The sequence below is a fragment of the Prinia subflava genome, chromosome 3, assembly GCF_021018805.1.
Source record: "Prinia subflava isolate CZ2003 ecotype Zambia chromosome 3, Cam_Psub_1.2, whole genome shotgun sequence".
Classification (NCBI taxonomy): Eukaryota; Metazoa; Chordata; class Aves; order Passeriformes; family Cisticolidae; genus Prinia; species Prinia subflava.
In genome coordinates this window covers 57,839,680-57,862,556 of record NC_086249.1, presented here as the reverse complement: position 1 = coordinate 57,862,556, position 22,877 = coordinate 57,839,680, and the positions used below count along the sequence as shown (strand labels likewise).

Sequence of the window (22,877 nt, the reverse complement as noted above, 5' to 3'; positions counted from 1 at the left end):
ATGATGACATAGGAGAACAGCTATTTTAGTACATAATAAGGCACCCTTTGCTTTAAAGAAAGTTGCATGCTTCCTAAGGCAAGCTGCTCAGCTGAAGAAATTACAAGATGTTTTTCTTGCATTAATTACAGTTAAATTTGATTTGCATTTGGCAGATGGAGCCTCATTGTCTTGCCAAATAAGTGTCAACAATGAAGATATCCCAAGATTAGTATGTATCAGTTAATGGCCAATTCTTAAACATCTGAATACAATATACACATCCCACTAAACACATACCTGAAGAAATACCTTCTTATTAAAAGTATAAATTATTCTTATTACCACATTCACACTCATTAACATTTAATTATGTAAGTAATGAAAATAAAACATGCAGCTTTGCAATATTATTGAAAATTAATAATGCCCCATTTCACAAATACCTTCAGAAACAACTAGCAAGATAAGACTGGAAGGGCAAAGGGTCCAAAGCAAAATAAAGACAAGTGGAGAAAACATCGTAATATTCACAGAAGGAAAAAATTATGTACAGGAAAAGAAGCTCAGTGAATTTAACTTTCATAAGTATTTTCTGAAAGTTAGCTTTCCTAAACTGATTTTAGAGCGGCTCTGAGATTTGTGGGAGGTTTTTTTGTTTATTTTTTTTAGCATTTCAGGCAGTTGTCTAATGAGATTTCTCTTGCACTGGGTTTCTAATGACATTTACAACTGCTGTTCCTTAAAATACTGAGGGATTAGCACCACTTCCAGTCCTGGAAACCTGTTCCAGTAAGTACCAAGCCAATTACAGATACGTACTCTCAGGATGAGACCTGATGAGTGGACATTTTACACCTCTGACTCAGTATAGCAACGAAACCAGACAAGTCCCATCACTGCCAAGGCTACAGTATATAAGCACAAGGAAGCTTCTTACAGAAAGTGCTCCTAAACAAGCTGAATATAAAGTTCTGTGATATCAGTAGGTAGTTTCAGAATTTATAGAATCAACACTAAAGGGCAGGGTTGTAGGAAATCCAAACCCAAACAACAACAGTGGTTATAGGGGTAACAGAGTGCTTTGATCCCAGCCACAGCCACCTCAGCTTGCAGGAGCTGAATAGATATCCTGGACATTATAACCGAAAATAATATAATCAATCAAAACCAGCATGATCCTCTCAGTATCACACAAAGAAGTGTGTGGGACAACACACAGAACACGTAGTTCTGGAAAGTGTATGTCCAAAAGCTCCTTTTACTTCCCATGACAAACAACAGGTATTAAAAAAAAACCTAAAAATTATTTACTACAAAATACTTTTGGTACATCAAAGAAAAAAAAAAATCAGAGGTCAGGAAGAAAAGAGGCCAGCTGATGTTACCCTGAAGGGTTTTTATATGGGAAGTCAATACTCACTCGCACAACAGGACTCCATTTTCTAGAGCTGCTCGAAAGTCTTCGGTTCCAAAGCTTTGCCTGGTGACTGCCTATAAGAATAAGAGTTGAGAGTTAATTGGAGACACAGACAAAATCAGGACTAGCAAGAGAATATCAGTAGTAGCTAAAAAAAAAGCAAACAAAAACAAACCCATAAACCCTGATTTAACACTTCATACTATGATCTCCTTACATTAATTTCAAAGAAGCAAGTATTTAAAAGCCAGTTCTTTATGCCTCAAAAACAGTCAGATCCAACATCTTAAAATAGTTTCCTCTAGTGTAAATCAATCTTCAGCTAAATTCTGTGGGAATACTTATTATTTTCTAAAGCAATACCAGTCACATTGAAAAGCATGAAAGAAATTTCAAACAGAAATGCAAAAGAGAGAGCAAGTCTTTTATCTCCTACTTCATGTTACAGCGTGTATACCCATGATATCTAGCACAAAGTATTTTAATACCGTGGTTTTTTCGTGCCACTTGCACCTAAGGCAGTGTGACTAAAGAAGCTCTCCAAGTCTGCATTACCATGTGCACATCAATTCCCATTCTTTGGCAAGTGGCAGGACTATACTAATGGGACTCCTTTGTATATCCAGAGTGAAAAAGCAGCAAACAAGTACAATGTCTTATAAAGGACTTCAGATATCCAAAACCAAAAGAACTGACTATAGTTTGCAGCAAAGTAGTTTTCAAAAAAGACCCCAAAACCCCAAAAAACAAAGCATTTGCTCAAGCCTGTACTCACTTGGAGCCGCTACTACATCCCCCCTGTGTCTACATTCCCTGGAGGGACCAAATTTGGATTTAGATTTCTTCTAAGCATCCAGATTAAGAACCCACATGCAAGTCAAAAAAGGACATATTATTCTGCCATCAGTCCAAAAGAGACGTTCTACGCCAGCTGGGAACAGAAACCAAATTCTAGAAATTGCATTTAGTTGAGCTTAGAGGCCACCATGTTCAGCCACCAGCTAATTATGAACCATCCTTTGGGGATCCTGACCGTCCTGGATCCTGAGCAGGACTTCAGGCACACAATTAAAAGTGCTGTGGAAACTGTATGCATCCAGAGCAAAGCTACTGGTTACCACAGTAATTAAGGAAACTAATACTGAAAAAAATGAGCTGTGCTTAGTAAAAAGAGCAAAGGAGAAGATGAAACTCTTTTAGGATATGTTAAATTATTACATTATCACCCTGTCTTTTTTTTCTAAATTCCAAGAGGGATGTACACTAATACCAGAAATCATGCAAATTAAGTAATTAGCTTTAATATAGGTTTTCTTTTTATTCAAATGCTGCAAATCCAATCTTCCTAGAAGAAAATTAGATATTACAAAAATCTTTTTTGTGTTTAAGGGTTTTTTTCCTAAAATGTAACAAATAGTGACAGAAAATGAATGACGGCACATCAACTCGAGTTAAGAAAAACTTCAAAATTCAGGGAAAGAAAGGATGATAGCGATTCCCCTAGGAGAATTACACTTTATACAATATTCATATAACAACAATCTGTTCCTACAGAAAACTAGAAGTTGTATCTTAGAAATATAATTGCCAATAATCACCTAAAAACACAATCTGAAAATTACCCTTTTCTCATATATGGTATGGTATTTTGTTTCCAAACATGGATACTTAGTGGTAATGACTTTGAGGAAGCTAGCCAATGTAACATAACAGCACTGAAACTTTAAAGATTTATGTTCCTTAGGTTGTAAGGAATATGAGGAGTAGGAATACCTAGTTTAAAATTATGCCCTTCATTCTGCAAGTTAGAAATTTGACATTTGCATGTGATACATTAGAACTGTACTGTAATAAAGGCTGTAGGACTGGAGTCCAGCTTTACAGCTATGTTTCAAACTCCAATCAATTCTTAAGAATCCTAAAATTGTTCTTATTTTGGAGTTGTCACTGACATCTACAGTACCACACACTTGAAATGTTTGGGTTTACAGAGAGTTTACTGGCAAGTCATGCATGCAATAGATGATGAGGTGTTTCCTTCAACAAGAGCTGGGCCCATCCCAAACCTGCAATGTCTTCTATACTCTCAATTAACCTACACAGTGAAAATTATTTTTTTTAATTATATTTTTTAAGTAGTAGAATTGCAGTATGTAGCTAAGGTCCACACTCCTCAAAGATCATTCAGAGAGAGACAATGAACATGTGCCACTGAAGAACTGAAGACAAGTCAAACTTCAGAGTAGCCCCTCTGGAACACAAGAATGCCATGCTGCAGTGCATAATCCTGTTCCCTTGAACAGAAAGAGTCCAGTTTGAGTACAAGGCTGTAAATGCCTCTATTAGACTTGCAGACCTCTTGAAATTACACTAGAAGACATTACACTGGAAGCATTTTGACTAAGGTATTTGTGCAGCCGCTGCAGCAATAACACTGATTTGCCATACAGGATGGAGCTGTCAGACCGATCTCGTGACCCACTGAGTCTGACAACTATGTGGTTTGTTGGTATTAAAATAAAAGCATTGGTTCTGCCAAGTTAGGTTTCATTAATATTGACTTTCAAAGGATAACTAATAATTAAGTAATTAGAAGGTATTCTCAAAGAACAATTTAACAATGATGCTTGAAACCAAAATGTTTTCCAAGTTGCACAACAACTTGAATTTGTTGATGCCACAGAAGTGCTGCATTTTAAAATCTGCTTTTGTACAGAGACTGAGGACATTTCTCATTATGGACTTTCATCTGGCCTATACCCAGTGCAGAGCTTCAAGTTTAGCTGTAACTATGAAAGCCTACCCAAGAACCAGGTATCATTAAAAAAAATGCAAAGACACAAACTGGCTCAGAGTTCCCTGGCTTTTAAAAACCTAGGTAAGACAAAGTGAATCCCACCCTAAGATATTACATCTTTAAACTATGTCTGCGATTTCTGAGTCACTGTTTGTTCATGCAAACTGCTTATACTGGGTGTGGTACTCTTATGTAATAGGCATAATTGATTTTGGACAATTTTTCAACCACTTAGCCGTGTGAGCCACCAAATAATAAAGAAAATACCTTACCAGAGAGATTCCTATCCATCTTTGAACAACATCCCTTTCCATTTTTTATGTCTCTTTTCTCTCCTCCATTCAGCTGAATAGATTTTGCTTCTATCACTACTTTTTTGATAGAATGAGAGCAATAACATAATTAAAGGCTATATAATCAAATCAAATTCAATTGCTGCTATTAAAAAGTTTAATTTTGTTTTTGATAGACAGAGTCCCCTAATACTTTGGTAATTTACAATTACCAAGTCCAACCAATTTTCTTCAAAGAGTATGCAAATCAAATCTTTATTTAAATTTAGACATTTTAAAAATGCTTATACACAGAGGGCTAGTTTGTTTTCAGGTTTGCTGTGATTCCTGTAGGTGAAGACAAATCACAAAGAAATAACCAAAAATCAACCATTCTGAGCATGGCATGACATCAAAATTATCAAGGACTGAACAAAAAGCACATAACACAGAATATGCTGATTATATGCCTAAGTACCAAAATAATCATTGAGTGCATTTCTTTGGCTTGCTATACCGGAGGCCAAATGCAGCTGATAATAAGGTAGGGCTTCTTTGCCTTAAAATTTATCCAAAGTTGAAATATTTTTTCAGTTTTTAATTAAAAAAAAAAAAAAAACCACACTAACAGAGTTCATATCAAGTTGTTTCCATGGTTTACGCAGGTCTGAATGGCTTTAGCAAAAAGGCAGCTCAATCACAGTATCACAGGGCAGTCAATGTTTACCACAACATGAAACTTAGAGCCAAGGGACTAGTAGGTTTCTCAGTTTAACTTTGCTGTGATGGAAACAGCCAAGTTAGACTCTCCCCATCCAATGCAAGAATCACACCACATACCCAGGCATGCTGGCTGACCAGTTCTCCATCACAACAGTGTTAGCTGCCCAGAGACAAGGAGGCAGTGCTGTACCACGCCCAGCCTGTAATCTCAGCAATGCCTTGCCACAGGTACTTGCCATCCAGCCTGCTCTCTTCAGCTCATTCAGAGCTCCCCTGCCACCCTGCCTTTAGACTACACCACCTCAAACCATGCAAGGACCCTGGGCATTAACTTGAGAGAAACGCTGCTTGCATCAGCTTGAAGCACAGAGCTCCCTGATAGAAGGATGTAGGTTAGGGATGGAAGGAAGATTCAAGATACTGAACCACACATGGTGGCAATTGCTTGAAGGCAGGTTTATGCCAGGATCTCATGAGGCAAACAATTATTCAGATCAACACTGATTTATCAATTTCAGGTACCCAGCATGGCCTGCAGCAAGAAAAGACAAATCTTGCATGCTGAAGAGAGGACTGTCTGACTTCTGGGAACTGGGACAGTGATGCAACAGTGATGCAATGGTGCCATCCCCAGTACAGAATTTTGGCTACACCTGCCAGTTCCTGTCACGATGTCTGCCTGAGCAGATCACCCCACACACATATGAATGTCTGAATTCCTACCTTTCCAATGGCCTTTCTTTTCCCTACCCATTACCAAAAATCTGGATGAGACTACATGGCAAATGGCTCCGTCTTTAAATAACCTCAGTGCTGTATTCCTCCCTTTACAGTACTCCTTTGATTATAACTACCTTCATGCAAAGCAGAATGGTACTGCTCCTCCAAGATGCATAATGAGATACGTAGGCTACACCCAGCCAACAAGCAGGCATGCAGGCAACTCCCAGTGTGCTGGCATCTGTACAGCACGGCCAGGTCTGGAAGTAGATTCACAACACATTTTCAAGTAGTATTTTGAGTCTACTGCATTTTATATTCAATCGTCAAAACATGTTATACCTCAGCATCACAGATTTTTCATGACCATCACGCAAGAAGAGCAACATCAAAAACAGAAGTAAAAAAAGGCAGTAAGAATTTTTTTCCCTCTCCTTATGCACTACCCTAAGTTCTACCTCCCCTTTTCACGGGTATTTGCAATTCCATTAAAATGCCACGCAGTACATGAGCTTGTCTTTGAATGGTGTGTGTGGCAGCTACCAGAAAATGCTGTCATTATGCTTTGAAGTAAATAGCTTGTGCTGTCTGGCACTTGCAGTCTTCCCATCCAGTCTTCTCCTCCCAAATTTTTTAGTCTCCTCCCTCTTTTTTTAAAAAGAACCCAAACGAAAAAACCATAACATTGCCTCAGTTTTCTCCTGCTTTATCCAAATCCTTCCCAAAGGGCATAAGGTGCTGCACACAGTCTTGAACACAAGTTCAAAATCAGCCATTTGGGCAGAAAACTTTTCACATTGCAGCAAACAGCCCAACCATAGCGATTACTAGATTTTTCAAGGTCAACAGTAGAAAAGTGCAGCTCATTTCTGAGGCCAGCAGGATCTGTGTCCCTGAATTTTGAGCCCCAGGTAAATGTAGAGAAAGAGTGGGCATACACAGCTCCCATCCATGGGGAAAATACTACTGGCATTTCATTTCTGGTGGCAGCAGGGATGCCAGGTGCAAAGCTGTCAAGGTCATTTTGGGAAAAATGCTGCTATCTTCCTTTCTGATCAACAACTTAATCCACAGTCCAAGAATCTCCTGAGGGGTCAGTCAACAAGTGCTCAAGAAGCTGGTACCCACAGAAGCTCTCCCAGTCAGCTCTCCAGCATTGAATTGATGACACTGCCCAACCTAACAACTGCCCGAAAGTCAAGAGCAAGACTCTTGACACAGCTCACAGTAAAAATCCATGATTCCACTGAGGAAAAGAACTGGGATGGCTGGATTAAGAAAAATATCTATAGATAAATGTGCTGTGTAATCTAACTGAGCAGCAAAAGTAAGAAGGAGGAAGGAGATGAATAATTTTGCCATTGATCACTTATGCTGGACCATGTGAATGTTCCTCTTTATTTCCACAACAGTAATGTTTTTCAGTTGGAATAGTTCACTCTCTATGGCTCAATGCAAGGTTGTACTCCTCTGTTTAACCCCATACCCCAAATCCCTAGGCATCATTACATTTCACAGAATGTAGAGATTTTTCAGTCTTCAGCCCAAACTGCCTTTGATAGCAAACCAGAACAGATATTTATAAAAGGAAATGGTTCATTATTGAAAAAAAAAAGTCTTAACTGTTATTTTCTATCATCAACATAATGATGGGGTCTTATTGTGGTATGCCTTCTGGACAAACATACCAAGACTCCTGAAATAACATATGGCTACATTCTTCCAAAAGATGAAGAAAAACAATAAGGGGTCAGCAAGAAGGGAAAAGATTACTGGTGTAGTAGGTGTGAAAAGCACAGATCTCTGCATATCAGATGTTTATCCTCTGCTCTTTTCAGCTTTTCTGTCAAACCACATGTAGAAACACAATCTGAAGGATGAAAGCAAAGTTTTCCTTCCAATGGTTCACAGAACGTCCAGCTTGGTGAAACAATGCTGCAGAGACAGCAGCGATAAACATTTGGGATCAATCAACTCAGTCAAGCTTTTCCCCTCACAAACAAGATCATCCCACAAAAGAAAGCAAGATGAATAAGCCTACTGTTGTTTATACTCATGACTGTACTGACAGGTGTCAAACTAGGAAAACCACCATACATTGCTTTGTGTGAAAAAACAATGTTCCTGTACAAACAGACATGGACAGCATCAACTAGATGAAGGTAGGTGTTACAGTAAAGCAATGCTTACAATGCAAAGTGAAATCTGAGTGACTAGACATCTCTGAATATAACAAATCATTGACATTTTGTCTTTAATTTTGTAGGTACAATATAAAAATCATTTAAGAAAGATTTCTTGGGAAACTATTAATTCTATAAACATCATTTAAATGCACACAAGCTCTAAAGCTGCCACCTCAAGTGATGCATGCTGATTTCAACTTTAACCACATATTAACTTTCTCATATTTAATTTCCATTAAATAAAAGTGGGTATTTATTCACCTTCCCAAGACAACAGAATATTAATATTAGTATTTTAAAATTTTCCAGTTGAGCTCCATACTAGCTTAGTAGTTTGTGGTAAAAGAATGGTGCCATTGGGCCCCTTAACCACAAATATTTCTTATTAAACAGAGAAAAGGGTAAAGCAGTCATGAAGACATAAACATCCAAATATTGTGTTCATCCCTGAAATAAGCAAAAAACAAGCACTGAATTCCATAACTATGTAAAAACCTGTTTTATTCAAAGTTGTCTTTTTCAACTAATTCACAGTAAAACAGTGGTTTACTACACTTCAGTGCTTCTTTCTGACAGAGAAAATAGTTAAACATACCCAGGGAACAAGAATTATGAAGGTATGGTGTGGAAATGCATTTTATGGAAATGGTTTGCTCTGGTTCACCCCTGGGAAATGTATGGTTTATCCCAAGTCTGTACCCTCCCTGCAGTATCCTGTATCTGTAACCTCATTGGCTGGAGAATGTTACCGCGCCCCTTTGAACCTCTGTGATAAGAATGCCAAGGCAGAAGGCTCTGCCCCTCTTGCCCCTCTACCCCTGGAGGCCTCTGGACGCTCCCCTCCCCTCTCCTCCCTTCCCCCTCTCTCTCCCCTTCCCTTCCCCCACTCCCACAGGACCATGCTCCCTGCCTGGAGTGGGACTCTGAATAAACCCTCACCTCATCAGCACCCCACCGGCGTCTGAGTCTCTTTGCCTGCCAGCACGGGAACACCACAACCCCCGAGGGTCTCCAGGGGACCCTCCCCGGGAGCCCCCCAAAATTTAAACTACTACAGTATGGTTTCCAGCAAAGTCATCAACTCAGATAACAGAAGAAATTATAACAAGAAATTCCAGTTCCACTACTTAGATATCTTTTAATGACCTTGTTTTATAATATAGGTGCTCTCATGCTAGCCAAATTTTGAACTTGTCCGTTATAAAAGTCAGTCACCCCATACACCATTTCTTATAGATTTTTCTGAAACATCTACATGTTCAGCACTGCACTGGTTCTTATCTGACTTCAAGTTGTTAACACCTTTCCAAGCTGGGGGCTAAGCAATCAAGAGACAAATCCATTCATAGCTGTTGCAGCTGGATAAATGAATACGTGCATAGCTACATCCTGTGTAGTGTCCACTAGGGCCACAAAAAAATCTTGTCCTGGACAGAGCACCAGTATGTTCTCAATATCTCCCTCCAGATGTTGAAACAAAAATCCCAGAAGAGTATCAGCAAAAACACAGCCTAGACAAGAGGACTTGGGAGAAGACTTCAGATGCACAAGGCTTTGTACGGCTGGCTGAGCAGTCCAGCCACAGGAGAAAGCCACAATCTTCCTGCTGTCCTGAAATTGCACCAGAGCCCTATTCCCACTGTCTTCCTCACACCCATGTGAAGGGTCTGCATTTATGAAGTGTCCTGCAATCATCCAGGCTATTTGTGCTTCGATATAGTACTAAATATATATTCAAAAACCCAACCCCACCTCCATGTAACTCCCTCACACATCCCACCACCTCTCCCCCTCCCCAAAAATAAGCATGTCAATTAAAACAGGGGGTCCAAGCATCAGAGAAGGGCTGGAGCCACAGCATGCTGGAGACAAGAAGAGGACAACATTCAGATTTTGTGCAGATTCTTGAGAGGCTTAGCATACCAAAAGACCCAGTGATGCAGTGCCCTGGCAGCCAGGCAGTATGTGACCGATGGGATGGGGAGCCACTTACCCTCACAAAGAACTTCAAGTTCAAACAGCAATAATAAAAAATTCTGCCCCAAAGGCTTCTATGCACAATCTGTCTGTATCATTTCCTTTGATAAAGGAGGAAAAAAAGAGCCTATGACAACTGCAGCAGTTTTCTTTCAGAGGAACAAGAAAAAATAAAATTGTTTTTAAAAGATTCAATGCAAATAAAGGCATTACTTGCAATATTAGCAGATAAAATGTTATGATAAAAATCATATTTGTCTAGGGAAAACATAAAGGACTAAAGCAAATACCAGATTCGACTTCTTTTTGCTGTAAATGTAATAAAATAACATTTATCTAACATTTTAATCTATTATTTTAAATTTAGTATTTTAAATAATGTCTCCATTTCACTGTAATTGAATTCCTAAATATTTATTATTGCTCATTGAAAACAAAAGATAAATGCAAACTACAAAAAGCCTTTGGTTGTTTGTATTTCCTAAATTCAGTTTTACGACTATTATAATTCCAGGTTGGAGTCTATGCTGCAAATTTCAACACAGGCTCTCAATCCACTGGCATCTATTTTTACAGGAAAGACCTTAAAGAAAACAATGTCTTTGCTTACACTGATAAGAAAAACATGCTAAAACTCTTTGCAAGTGGGTCTCTGTTGGGATTATTTATATAAGTGGCAGAGGCATACAGAGATACCAGATGAAATGGCGAAGAGCAGAGCATGCTCCTGCCCTAGATTACAGTTATCTCTTACAAATTGACTGTCTTGATCCTGGGTATATTCAATACTTTGATTTTTCATATATTTTAAATACTTCTTGCTTCTCCAGAGACCAGCACTGGTGCCAGGAGCAAACCAGGGAGCTAACCACAAGGTCTTGAAATGACATTCAGCAGGGGGAGGAAAAAAGGATTTAGATAAAAGAAAATGCACACAAAGGGGAAATGCTTTAGATACAATTGTTTTCCCATGTTTAGCAAGGTTATTCATGCATGCAAGTAGTTTCTTGTTATTACTAAAGATTTGACAATCTTTTCAAAGTTTTCAGCCTTTACTGGAAGCAGTACTTTGAGCAGCATACATACTGAGATGTGGACTGAGCCCACTTCAGCCCAAAGCACTCACCAACACTTCCCCCTCTCTCTCTCTCTGTCCGTTTGCACATGGGGTTTGGAGAACCAACAGCCTTCTCTCCCTCCTGTCCCCACACCCCCTGACTGTTACATCTCTCTCTCTCTTGCACACACTGGTTTCCAAGCCATTTCACCAGGTTCTCTTAGCTCATTAACAAGGAAACAGATGGACAGTGAAAAAAGAAATTGTGCGGAAACGAACATTTAACAGGGTCAAAGACACCATAAAGGCAATTAGTGTCATGCACAGACCCTGGAAAAGAAGTCACAACATCACGTCCCAGTAAACTCTGCCACTTGGCATTTACTGCAGGTCTCAAACAATGCAGTTCAGAAATTTCAATGTTATCTATCACCAGTTATGTAGAAATAAACAATCAGGTGGAAGTCACTGAAATTAGCGCTGACTTCAGGTGGAGAAATACTATGCTCTTCACTGGAATTTTAATAACTCGGGGGTAGGGCTAGCTTAAAAGAACTCCACTGATCTTACCTGTCTAAAAAAAAATTAAAGGCATGATTGCAAAGCTCCTGTTTGGCAGCTGAGGGCTTTCTAAACTACATTTACATTTTATAATATGAGAGTAGGTAAGCAGTAAAAGAAGCTACATAAAACACTGACACCAATACTTTTTTTTTTCCAGAGCTTTCCTGGCTGAGATGTTTTTTAGGAACTTTTAAAATACGGAGTTGAAAGGTATATAAACGTAACTAATTATACCAGGCTATTTGAAAGGCACTGTGCATGGACCAAGTCACTACACTGGGAACAAGACTTTCAAATGCTCCTCTTCCCAAGGCTGGTGGGGGTGCTGCAGTCCAGGTGTGAGCTCCCAAATCCCAGCAGAGGCCATTGCCACTGCTGCACAGCACCATCTAATGGGAAACACCACATACCACTCATGACCACAGGATCTGTGCTTATGTGCAGCCCTTCTCCTTGGCAGGAGATGAAAGAAATCGCCTCTGGCAAAGAAATTAAGTATTTGCAGTCAGAGGAGGAAGAATGGCTGCAGAGGAAATTGAAGTCCAAGGGAGCCACAAAAGGATGGTGTGCATTTGAGAAGATGACTGGAGAACAACCAGAGGAGGCAGAGTATCAGTCTGGGCAAAGGAATAAAGTTAAGGCTCAGCAAGTTTTGCTGACCAATGCTTGTCACTGATTAGGTGTTTGAAGAGTTCCAAAATATGAATGTTGGCCTTTCAGAGCATTTAAATATATGGGAATATTTGGTGAACAAGTAGCAACAGAGTCAAGTGTCTTTATACTTTGAGAACTCTGAAATGAACATGTTCTTGAACTTGAACACACAGCTTTCAGCTTTTCAGAGGATCCTGTAGCTACACCACCTTCAACACCCTTTCATCATCTCACAGCAGGCACAGTGCCACTTGCCACTTTGAACAGTAACCTCACATTATTAATAATTAAATTTATATTCCACCACCCTCCAAAAAAAAAAAAAAAAACAAAAAAAAAAAAAAAAAAAACCACAAAAAAAACAACCAAAAGAAACCACCTCAAACTCCCTCACTGCTTAAGATATATTTGCCTTTACAAAAAAATCAGATGTCATTGCTACCAGAAATCAGGGATCAGGCTAATAACAAACTCAAAATCAGGACTTCATCCCATTTCACAATTTAAAATGACTTGAAAAAAGTCCCTCTTTAAGCACCACATTTCCCTGTCATGTGTCCTCCCTATCTGAACACTTTGGTGAAGCTGATGGAGTATTAAAGCCAAGCATCACTAATCAACTCTTATTCTCCAGGGATCTCTGATGCATGGTTTGTAAAATCACAGATAGCAGACGCACTATCAGCTGCCAGTCACAGGCAGCCCCACACAGGGATAATTGCTGCACTGCAATTAAAGAATTAAGGTGAAGAGCATGGAGGTCCAGAAGGGAAGCCATGAGCAACAACTGCTGCTCTCATGAACTCTTTTAACACTTCCCCCTTCCTTCTTCAACATCATCACTCATCACTCCACTTCTGATCCAGGGTGAGCATTGCACAAAACCCAAGTATTACTCAACCACTTCCAGCATGACACTTCCCCCAGCCATTTTACTGCTCCTCTGCAAATGCAGAGTTATTTCATTATTTGAGGAGCTAAACTGGTTTGACAGAGTGCTTGTCTCCTTGCTTGGGTGTGCAGAGGAATCCAAGGTAAGACATATCATAGCAGCTACACAGAGTTGCTACGTACACTGCCCAGAGGTAGGATTTAATTACTAGTCAAAAGCAGTCTATCTCCCCCTGATTACATAATACAATTATAATTTGCTTGTATTTATTATGACATCCTTGCAGAAATGTTCATGACTCTTTGTAAACAATTCCATATTCTGCAAGGGAGAGGCAAAAATTTACATCACAGTCTCCATATTCAACCCATTAAGCATTTAAAATCCTTGATATCCACCTTTTTATATCATTAGAAAATTCCATGTTGATGAAAAAAATCTTTTTTGTTGTTATTCAGAGGAAAATAAGTCAGCAGTGCACTAAAGCACTTATCTGGCATATAGCAAATACATCCTTTCTCAAAGACACACTCTGGCCTTAAGTCCTGTGTAGAAAAAACAGTGTTCAACCAGCAGTGGGCTGGTTCACATTATCTCCACTAATGATACATCTACAGTGATTTAAAAAGCTCCACAAAACACACACAAAAATAGCTCTGACACACAAGCAGGCAAATTGCACTAGAAAACATATCCAGAGCTATAAAAACAGTCTTGAAAGACTACTCTCTCTTTTACTCATTTAATAGGTTTGTACCTTGTAACTAGTTTTTAGATTATGAACAGATGCCTGTTCTTTGGGCATTTTTTGTCTTTAGCTTAACTTTGTTTTGTCTTTAAAAATAACAAGGCTTTAAATGGAGAAATACCATCAGTAACCCATACAGTTTTTCATAGACAGAATTATCTATGCCCTGGAAGACAGAGATTTTCTCCTACCATAGGCTAGATGCCTCAAGCATTTTGGGTTTGCGCCACAATGGTTTCCGTGACCAGCTGTCTTCCAGGGCATGCAGGCTCCAAGAATGTCTGAAATTTTGCCTAGCAACAGACAAAGCACAGACTGCCCCCAATTTAAACATTTTACTCCATACATGTAGCATGGACTTGTGCCAATTTCTGCTGCTTTATCTAGTAAGTGGTTGGGATTACTGCACAATTATTTTTACCATTTTATTTAAAGCTCAATAACAAAGATGTTTCTCCTACCATAAAAAAACCCAAACAAACCAAAACTGAGAAATGCTTTTAACATTGGGTCCACTGCTTTATCAAAGCAGAATGATGTCTCTCAGGATTTTTAAATTCAAAATTCCAGAGAGAAAGGAATGATACTTGGTACCACTGATGCTATTTCTGATGCAAGGTTTAATTCTGGTTTTGGGTGCATCACAAAATCATGTGTTTTATTTGTCATACATACTCAGATCATTTGTTAGAACAAGAAGCTGGATATAAGTTCAACTTGAAGCATTCAAACATGACTTGCACAGCATTTACAGACTAACAAAGGAATTATCCCACTGAGTTAAACTAGTTGTCTATCCCACCCAGCATCCCCAGCCTGACAGTGACACGTCCCAGGTAAGTCAGCGAGTTTGCAGGGTGGGGAGGGAGGATACCAATGCTTTTGTATTTAGAGCAGAGGTGTTCTAGCCTTCTCTATAATTAAATGGTAAAAAACACAGATAGGGAGAGCAACACATCTTTTCATAAACAGATCTCTTGCATCAGAAATCATTACAGAAAGGAGAAATGCCACCCACTACTTCCTCCTGTGCCTATATACCAAGCTTCTTAAAATACTTGGTTGCTTAAAGATTTCTTTGTTTGCACTACACAACCTATGGAGATGCACATCCAGAAGAACTTGAACACAAGTCTAACTTGTGATAACTCCACAGAGACAAGTGTGTGCAATGCCTTTTTAACTAGAGGCATGTACCCATGAACAATCTACTAAAAGGTCATGCATCTTATGCAGGACAGTATTCTATACGCCTGGTGCCTCAGACTGAGAGCCTGTGCTGATAGCAAGTGGGAATTCATACAACATCTGGGAGTCACTGCAAAACTGATCTCATATCTCTTGACATATTCTGACCTCTGCTGTTATAAAGTGGAATTTATTTTGACAATAATTTTTTCTTTAAAACATTGCCCTCAGCTGAACAAGAATTTTCAATATCTGCAATTATCCAGGGAAAAAAACCACGATGGGAAAATCACTTCTATTTCACACCATGAAACAAGGTTTCCACACTTTTCCCCTCCTCCTCATGTTTCTACCATTCTGTAACTTATTATAACCTGCATCATTCGACTATTACATAAATACACATACTTTAAAGCATCTCTCTGAGAATGAGTTGTTTCAGGCTTTTGTGACAGATACCAATAACAACACCCAGCACATACCAAAACAGAGACTGCTACTGATCTGAAATTATTCATACTAATTTTAGACAGCACTTTTGTTTTCCAGTGTAAGTTGCACTTTCAGCACCAAATTATTCTACAGTAGCCTAGCAAGCTCTAAATTAAGTACGAGTCTAGGACTCTAGAATTTTGACAGTATTGGTTAGGAAAGAAATCATATTCTAAATATGCCATACATTAACATCAGTGAAAGTGTGAATCTGAATGAACGATGGTATATTGATTGGTAAACTTTTGAAAGCAGCAAAACACCACTTTTTAAGTTACAGTACACTTTGAGCAGAAAAGAAGAAAGGGAGGGTGTCCATCATGATTCTCTGTTTTGAAACTTCTCTTTCCCTTTTGGATAAGAAGTCTCCTCTCAGATCTTATTTTGAGTATTAACATTTGAACCCGTACTGTACTTATCACAAATGCTCAAGGAACATTTTCTCTCCCTTTCCCATCATAACACCTGTTACACTTCAAAATAAAATTGCACGTACAGCCTATATCATTTCCACAAGACTTGCTGATTCCCTATAGCTAGAGAGATGATAAAGAATTTGATCAAATATTTATAAGCAGTATGAATTCAGACTATCTCCCAGTCAGAAAAGACTTTCGATTAAGGACTAGAAAGGCATAGTGCACAATGAGTGTTTCAGCACTAAATGCTAATTTTATCTTTATGTCTAAGTAGGGAAGAGACCCTAAGCTAAAATCAGCCAGCTCACCTTTATGCCAAGAACCTACCTCTTGTAGTTCTGAACATAAGAAATAGTCTTGTTCAGTTCTTTTCAGTACATTCTCACCATTAACTGTGTTCTTTCTGAGCAACACTAAAATTAATAGTTTGTATTGTTCTGCATGCAACAACTTTATTTTCACCTTCATGCATAAGTAATTTTTTTCTTTTTAAATACTTGAATACTTTGCTTCTGCTGAGAGAAATCTGCCTTCACACCTTTACTGGAGTAAATGCAGGAAATGTAACTGCATAATGTAGATAAACCACCGAATCCTAAAGGATCCTCAACTACAGTTACAAAACTAACAGCCATTAAAGCCTAGCATGGGACCCAATTCCACCATACAGATGTCCTGAGACAGCCTATTAGCATGCACATACTCCCTATTTCAATAAACATCCTCACACACTCTGTTTTGCCCCAGTTAAAGCCATCATCTGCTGGAAACTGAACCAGAGTGGATCCCCCAAAGTGTTACTGCACCTCCAGTAACTAATACCTAGACTGTTTGCAAGGATGTTAAACAATGAGTCTCACAGACTACCACAAGTGTCCTGTAGGATTTAACATTGCAATTGACTTTATAAAAATATGGACCTTCTTCAAACAAGATGTGTTAAAACACCTCAGCTTCCCATTCAAAAATGTTATTAATAAATGTAAGAGTTTTGGACAATATAAGGAGGAAGGTTTAGTTGTGCTCTCTGTATAGAGACCACCCAGCAGCATCTTGCAAGTGGTCTCAGGGCTTTATTGGTTTGATTGAACATCTGTCAGATTCTGTAATACCCTTGAAAAGAATAAATAAAGTACTATGGTTAGTTAAGTTTTGTATTCTGTCAAAAAAACATGATGAGACATTGAATAGCCTAAACCGAAGTATAGCATGATTAAACAGGAAGTTTGAGAAACCAGTTCACAAAAATAGAAGTGAATGAAATTCACACAACAAGCACAAAAAAAGAGTCAGGCAAGTTTACATTAAAAAGTAACGAAAGACAAAATACAGAAGAAATTCTATGGTCCTACTAGAAGAAAAAAAGGACAGAGCAGGCATGATGAAAGTAAATAGATAATGAAAAGATAGTTATGGTGTTCAGTTAAAGAGCTGGCAGATGCTTCAGAGAAGCATAGGACTGGGAAAACAACCACTGAGAATATAAGTGTTGAGATGGCAAAGCCTGGAAGAATTTGAATAATTAAAGTTCTTGTCTGTTCTGGAGCATGCTCTCAGCCATTAACAATTATCTTCAACTCAAAGGGCTGGAAAGGTCTCACTGACTGAAAAAAAAAAAGCTAAAATAAAGATCCCCTTTTGATGTGTGATGACATGAGAAAGAAATCAGAAAAAGGGTTAGAAAAACATTTAGACTATTCTCCCCGACTTTAGTTTCTAGAAGGGTATTAAATACTGTTGACTCACCACCAATACAAGGACATAGCTTTTTGAGAGGGAGGAACACTTTGGTATGAAAAGTGTTTTTTCCCTGCCTTGGCAAATAAACTGGTTTGACACAAGAGAAGCAGCAAGTGTTCTATAGATGAACTGAAGTTATACAACTGGAAAAAAAGCCTTGTTATTTTATTTAAGGACTATGGAAATGCAATCTAGGTAAGGAGATTAAAAGGCCATGACATGAAAATAGGAAGGCCACACATGTCAAGAGCGGTTTCTAATGTCAGCTGGGATAGGGTACTAAGGTGGAAGTAATTTTAAATAACTGTAGTGTGTTCTCAGCAGAATTAAGTTATGGACAACCACCATATTATTTACAAACTCAACCTGAGACATTGCATGAGACAAAAATTCCCTGTTCAAGTTCTAAGTTGGAGCATTGGTGCAAAGTTCGGCGAAAAAAATTCAGGGTTGGCTACAAAATCATGTTCTTCAAACAGGGCAACCAAACATATGAATAGGATATTCCTGTACATCTCAGAACAATGTTAGCTTTTTTTTTTTTTCAACAGACAATGTCAGTTTGTAGTCAGTCACCCTCATACCCTTTTATGCATTGACACTGCTTTAAGTGGTTATTCACCAGTCTGTATTGGTGCAGTAGGTGTCCTACTCTTAGTTTGGTTCATGCTATTTTGTGTATTGTGCTTCAAGAAAAGACACTTAGGAGTACGAGGACTAATCATTGCAAAGAGATGAGAGAAAACACTTCTTTTCCAAATTTATCAAAGCAAAATTTGCACTAATTTTGCTGCAAAAACAGATTGGCATGCATTAGGGAGAAAAAGTTAAGCAGGCAAGTTAAGTATCAGTTTTTAAGAGGCTAAAATATACAGAGATATGCCAGGAATGGTCTAGGTATAAGAATATCAAATTTTACAAAAGAGTGCTCATGAACTATGTGACCCCTAAGCTTCTGTGCCATACGTTCAATTTCTACATAAAAGAACTTATTACACACTCAGTCTTATCATCTAAATACCAAAGCCAGGAAAATTCTTAGTTAAGCATTTTTGTATCTCCATGATTTAAGGCACAAGACAGAACAAAGTGAGTTTCAGAGAGAGTTTTGGTAGTGTTTTGGGAATGAGGTACTTGCAGCAACTGCTCAAAACACACAATAACCCAGATGCAAAAAAACTCTACAAATAAATCAGCTGATTTTAGGACATACACTCTAAGTGTCAAAGCAGAAATTTAAATAATGTAAATGTTTATGTAATGCACACTATGACATGGCATTGTTAAAGCAGCAGAAAAGGAAAACTGTATACGCATGGTGGAGGGGACTGACACAAGTACTACTCCCACAAGTACGTGTAATTATTCAGATCAGGATAATTGCCAACTCTGAGGGCACAACATTTAAGTGTGTTAACCACATATAACCCAAACACCAGACTCTGTGACTCTAGTGTTGTGGCACAAGAGGCATAGGGGGCTAGGATTTACTAGAATTTGAAGGCTACATCCCATTTATGCCCTCTAATAAATTCTTTAATCAATACTTTTGTATGGTCTGTTAAATCTCATCACTTGCTGGAGGTAGGGAGGAAGAAACTGATGTGCAAGGTTATTAATGTTACACTGCTTAGAGGTGACCCACCTGTGCGCTTCTCTAGTGACCCTGGAACCACTGGAGATGCCTGCAGAGATGGGGGAGAGCAGACTGGTGGTGCTGAGGATGCCTATGCATCACTGGCACTTTCTATACTTCCACAGAGACTACGTGATAGTCAGATCACCAACAAAAAAATCTGGTTTCCCTTTCCTTGACAGACAATATCTTGAGCTAGTAAAAATGACTGATCTACAAGCTCTAAAGGACAAAGGGCTCCTCCTGGGCACCTGCAATGACAGAGTTATGTGAGACTAAGGCAGGTACCAGTGGAAAGAATGGTTACAACCACAGCAGGGCTGTCTTTGAAGAGCCTCCAGAAACCACATAAGAAAAATAACTTTTTTTTGGAAGGGAATATTCAAAGTAAAAGCAGGTCTGGACTTCATTACATAGCATTTGGTCACAGGCACATGAATCCACCTGCTCAAGGTATTACTTTAGATACATATTAAAAAAGAAAATTAAAAAAAAAAATCAAGTTTTTGCCACCTCAAGGAAGAACATGCAAACCTCAACACAGCCTTGCTGCCAGACGTGCAAACAGAAGAAACACAGGACAAAAGTAGAGAAACCTGGAAGAAGTGCTGTTCATGTTTGCTTACGAGAAATAGGGGAGTGGGAAGATGAGAAGAGCCACTTTTGTTTCTGCCCCATTCCCTCCAGCCCACACTGTCAGTGTCCAGCACAGCCCCCACATGACCCTGGCCCAGGTCTGCAACAGGGATGTGACATTTGCTGCACCTTGGTCTCCTGCCTTCGTCTATACCCATGTGTGCTGGAAAAGTTGAGAGCCTGGATAATTCCAGTTCCACTGCTGCTTCCAGCAATCCAGTGCAACAGCATTACTGCTCAATTCAGGGAGATTACACAGAAACCTGGCAAACTGAAACAGCCCCAAGGCCTGATGACTAAATATTCCATGGTAAGACACTTGGCACCAGAACCGCAAAAAAAAATCAAATTTGAATGTCAAAAGCTAGCAAATCAGAGTTAGCCCTTCAAGGTTTTGTTTGGACAAAAAATTGTAATAGCCAAGGCCACTCTAAACTGTACAAAATTCCTACAGATATATATCTCTGTCAAAAGATATATCTGTGAAAAGTCTGTCAGTCTTTGTATTAGATTTATCAATAAATGTCAAAGGATAGATCTGGGGTCAATAAAATAAATTACCCATCTTCCATTTAATTATTTTGAAGAAACAAATTAAAATTAAATAACATCCAACAAAACAATCAAAAGGCTTGTTAATATTCTTACCTACATGCAGGAAGAAGGCTACAATGTAACTACCCAAAACACATATCACCAAAAACAAAGGGTACAATAAAACAATTCTGAAACATATATTCAGCATTATTTGAAAACATCCTATTATGAAACAAAAGATTTCCTTCATAAGCAGTGTAATGGTAAGTTGAGAATCCCTGCAAAATATCTTCTGAATCCTTGGAAAGTTGCAACATTCTGCAACAGAAGACATCGTTACTTTTAACAAAACTGAAAACTTAGCACAATGTGAAATTGGGTTAAGAAGTAAACATTTTGACATCCAGTCAATTTTTTTGCATGTAAACTTGTGATACCCATAACTCCATTAAAATTAGTAAGAAAGCCTACACAGGAAAAATGCTATGGCAGAAAATTCTTTGCAGCTTTTTACTAAAAAGTAATTTTGCAAACATCATAAAGATCTCTGTGCTACTCAAAAATACACAGAACAACAAAGTAACTGACACAAAACAGCAACTCAGCTTCTGTCTTGATTCTATTTGTTTCACATTAATAAAACATCTCTGAAATTCACAGCATCTGAACACAAAATACACTTTTTCATAGTATGTCATAGTATGACATAGTAAAGGGTATTTTAAGATGCTGGAATGTCATTAATTTGTGTCCCTTAGCTCAGCAATTTGTAAATGATTAGCTCTAAAGCACCAAAACAAAGCAGAGCCTGTCTAAGCCCATTTTATCCAACTATGAGTGTTTAAACACCATTTAAGATCTAATACCAAACCCCAGCATGTATTATTTATCATGAAGTTGAGAAGGACATCTGATGGCTTCCTGCAGGTACAGATCATATAAGGAAAACTTTTTTTTTATTTTTCTGTAAGCCTAAATCTTGGCTTAAATCTTAAATCTTTCGGTTTCCCAAGACTTCAAACAAGATTTCTGCTGGTAACCAAGTCTCTGAGGAGCAAGCTTAGGTCGAGATGCCACTGCCAAGCCTTTCCTACACTGTCAGTAGGAGGGAAAGAAGAATACAACTAGGCATAATGCTGGTTAACTATTTTTCTGCTTACAAAAGAAATGGGATCCTCACACCTTAAAAAGGAAAGAGACTTGTACTGCCAGATTCCTGTTCCTACTGAGTTTTACAGGAAATAGCAAGTCCTTGGCTCTGACACAGAAGGCTGCACGAAGGGTTACAGAGCCATGGCAGCTCTGTAGCTCTGGTCTCCAGAAAAACCTTCCACTCCGAAGAGTTTGTGAGACTCCTCAAACAGGGCAAAAAATGAAATTACACTGGGACAAGTGAAGACCTCCAAAATGTTTATGAATGTCTGGCTCCAGGAAAGAAGCTCTCCTGACTGCAGACACTACTTTGTGTTTGTTTGTTTTTTAAATTTCATGAAACAAAACACACCCACCTCTTCTTTTATCATCCTGAGCAATTCATTCAAAGTCAAAGCTTTGGTCTGAAGCTTAAGGTCTTCTATTTTGTTTTATTTACTTCTGGGCTAGCCTTAAAGGAGCAGTGAGAGAGGTTTAAAACTGGCTTCATCATTCACCAGAAATACAAGTTTTCTGGTCTTAGGCACCTGTGGAATTCACTTGTTTCAAGCTCTTTAAGTCTGAGAAAGAAAGAATCTGGGTTTCAAAAATTCCTTACTTTAATTAATGACTTGCTTTAATTTGACTTCAAATTAGTTTAATCACTACAAAGGAACAGAGAAAACAAAAACTTCAGCATCACATTATATTTTAAAATAATATCTCTAAATTGGTACTGCACAGACTGCACAGTCTCACTCCTAGCCAGCTTTCTCTGGTGGGGGTCTCTGTCCTAAGAGCAGGAAGGGATAGAAGGCCTCTGTGGCACCCTCTGCTCCCCATGCAAATATTTTGACCAGATAATTTTAATTCACATGTAAAAGTGAATGGGGGGAGGGGGAATGGTTTCATAATTCTACAAGTCTTCCTTACCTAAAAGGTTGCAGAAGCTAATGGAATGATTTGGGAGGGAGAAATTTTGAAAAAGTATGATCCCAAATCCTCCACACCTCAACAAAGAAAAGTAAGATTTAAACATCCAATTTCCAAGTTAAAAAATATGTGACAGCTCATTTTCATTTTGAAAACTTATCTGGAAGTCTATTATT

At 38.6% G+C, this 22,877-nt stretch overlaps 1 protein-coding gene across 8 annotated transcripts in view; it reads right to left on the bottom strand.

The window, feature by feature from the left end:
* The window catches only part of LMO7 (LIM domain 7), a 131,308-nt gene that overhangs the window by 94,199 nt on the left and 14,232 nt on the right, over positions 1-22,877 (bottom strand). For all 8 annotated transcript variants that reach the window (XM_063392238.1, XM_063392232.1, XM_063392230.1 and 5 more), the window contains exon 2: positions 1,403-1,473. In XM_063392238.1, coding sequence (XP_063248308.1) covers positions 1,403-1,473 — 71 coding nt within the window. The remainder of the gene's footprint in view (positions 1-1,402; positions 1,474-22,877) is intronic.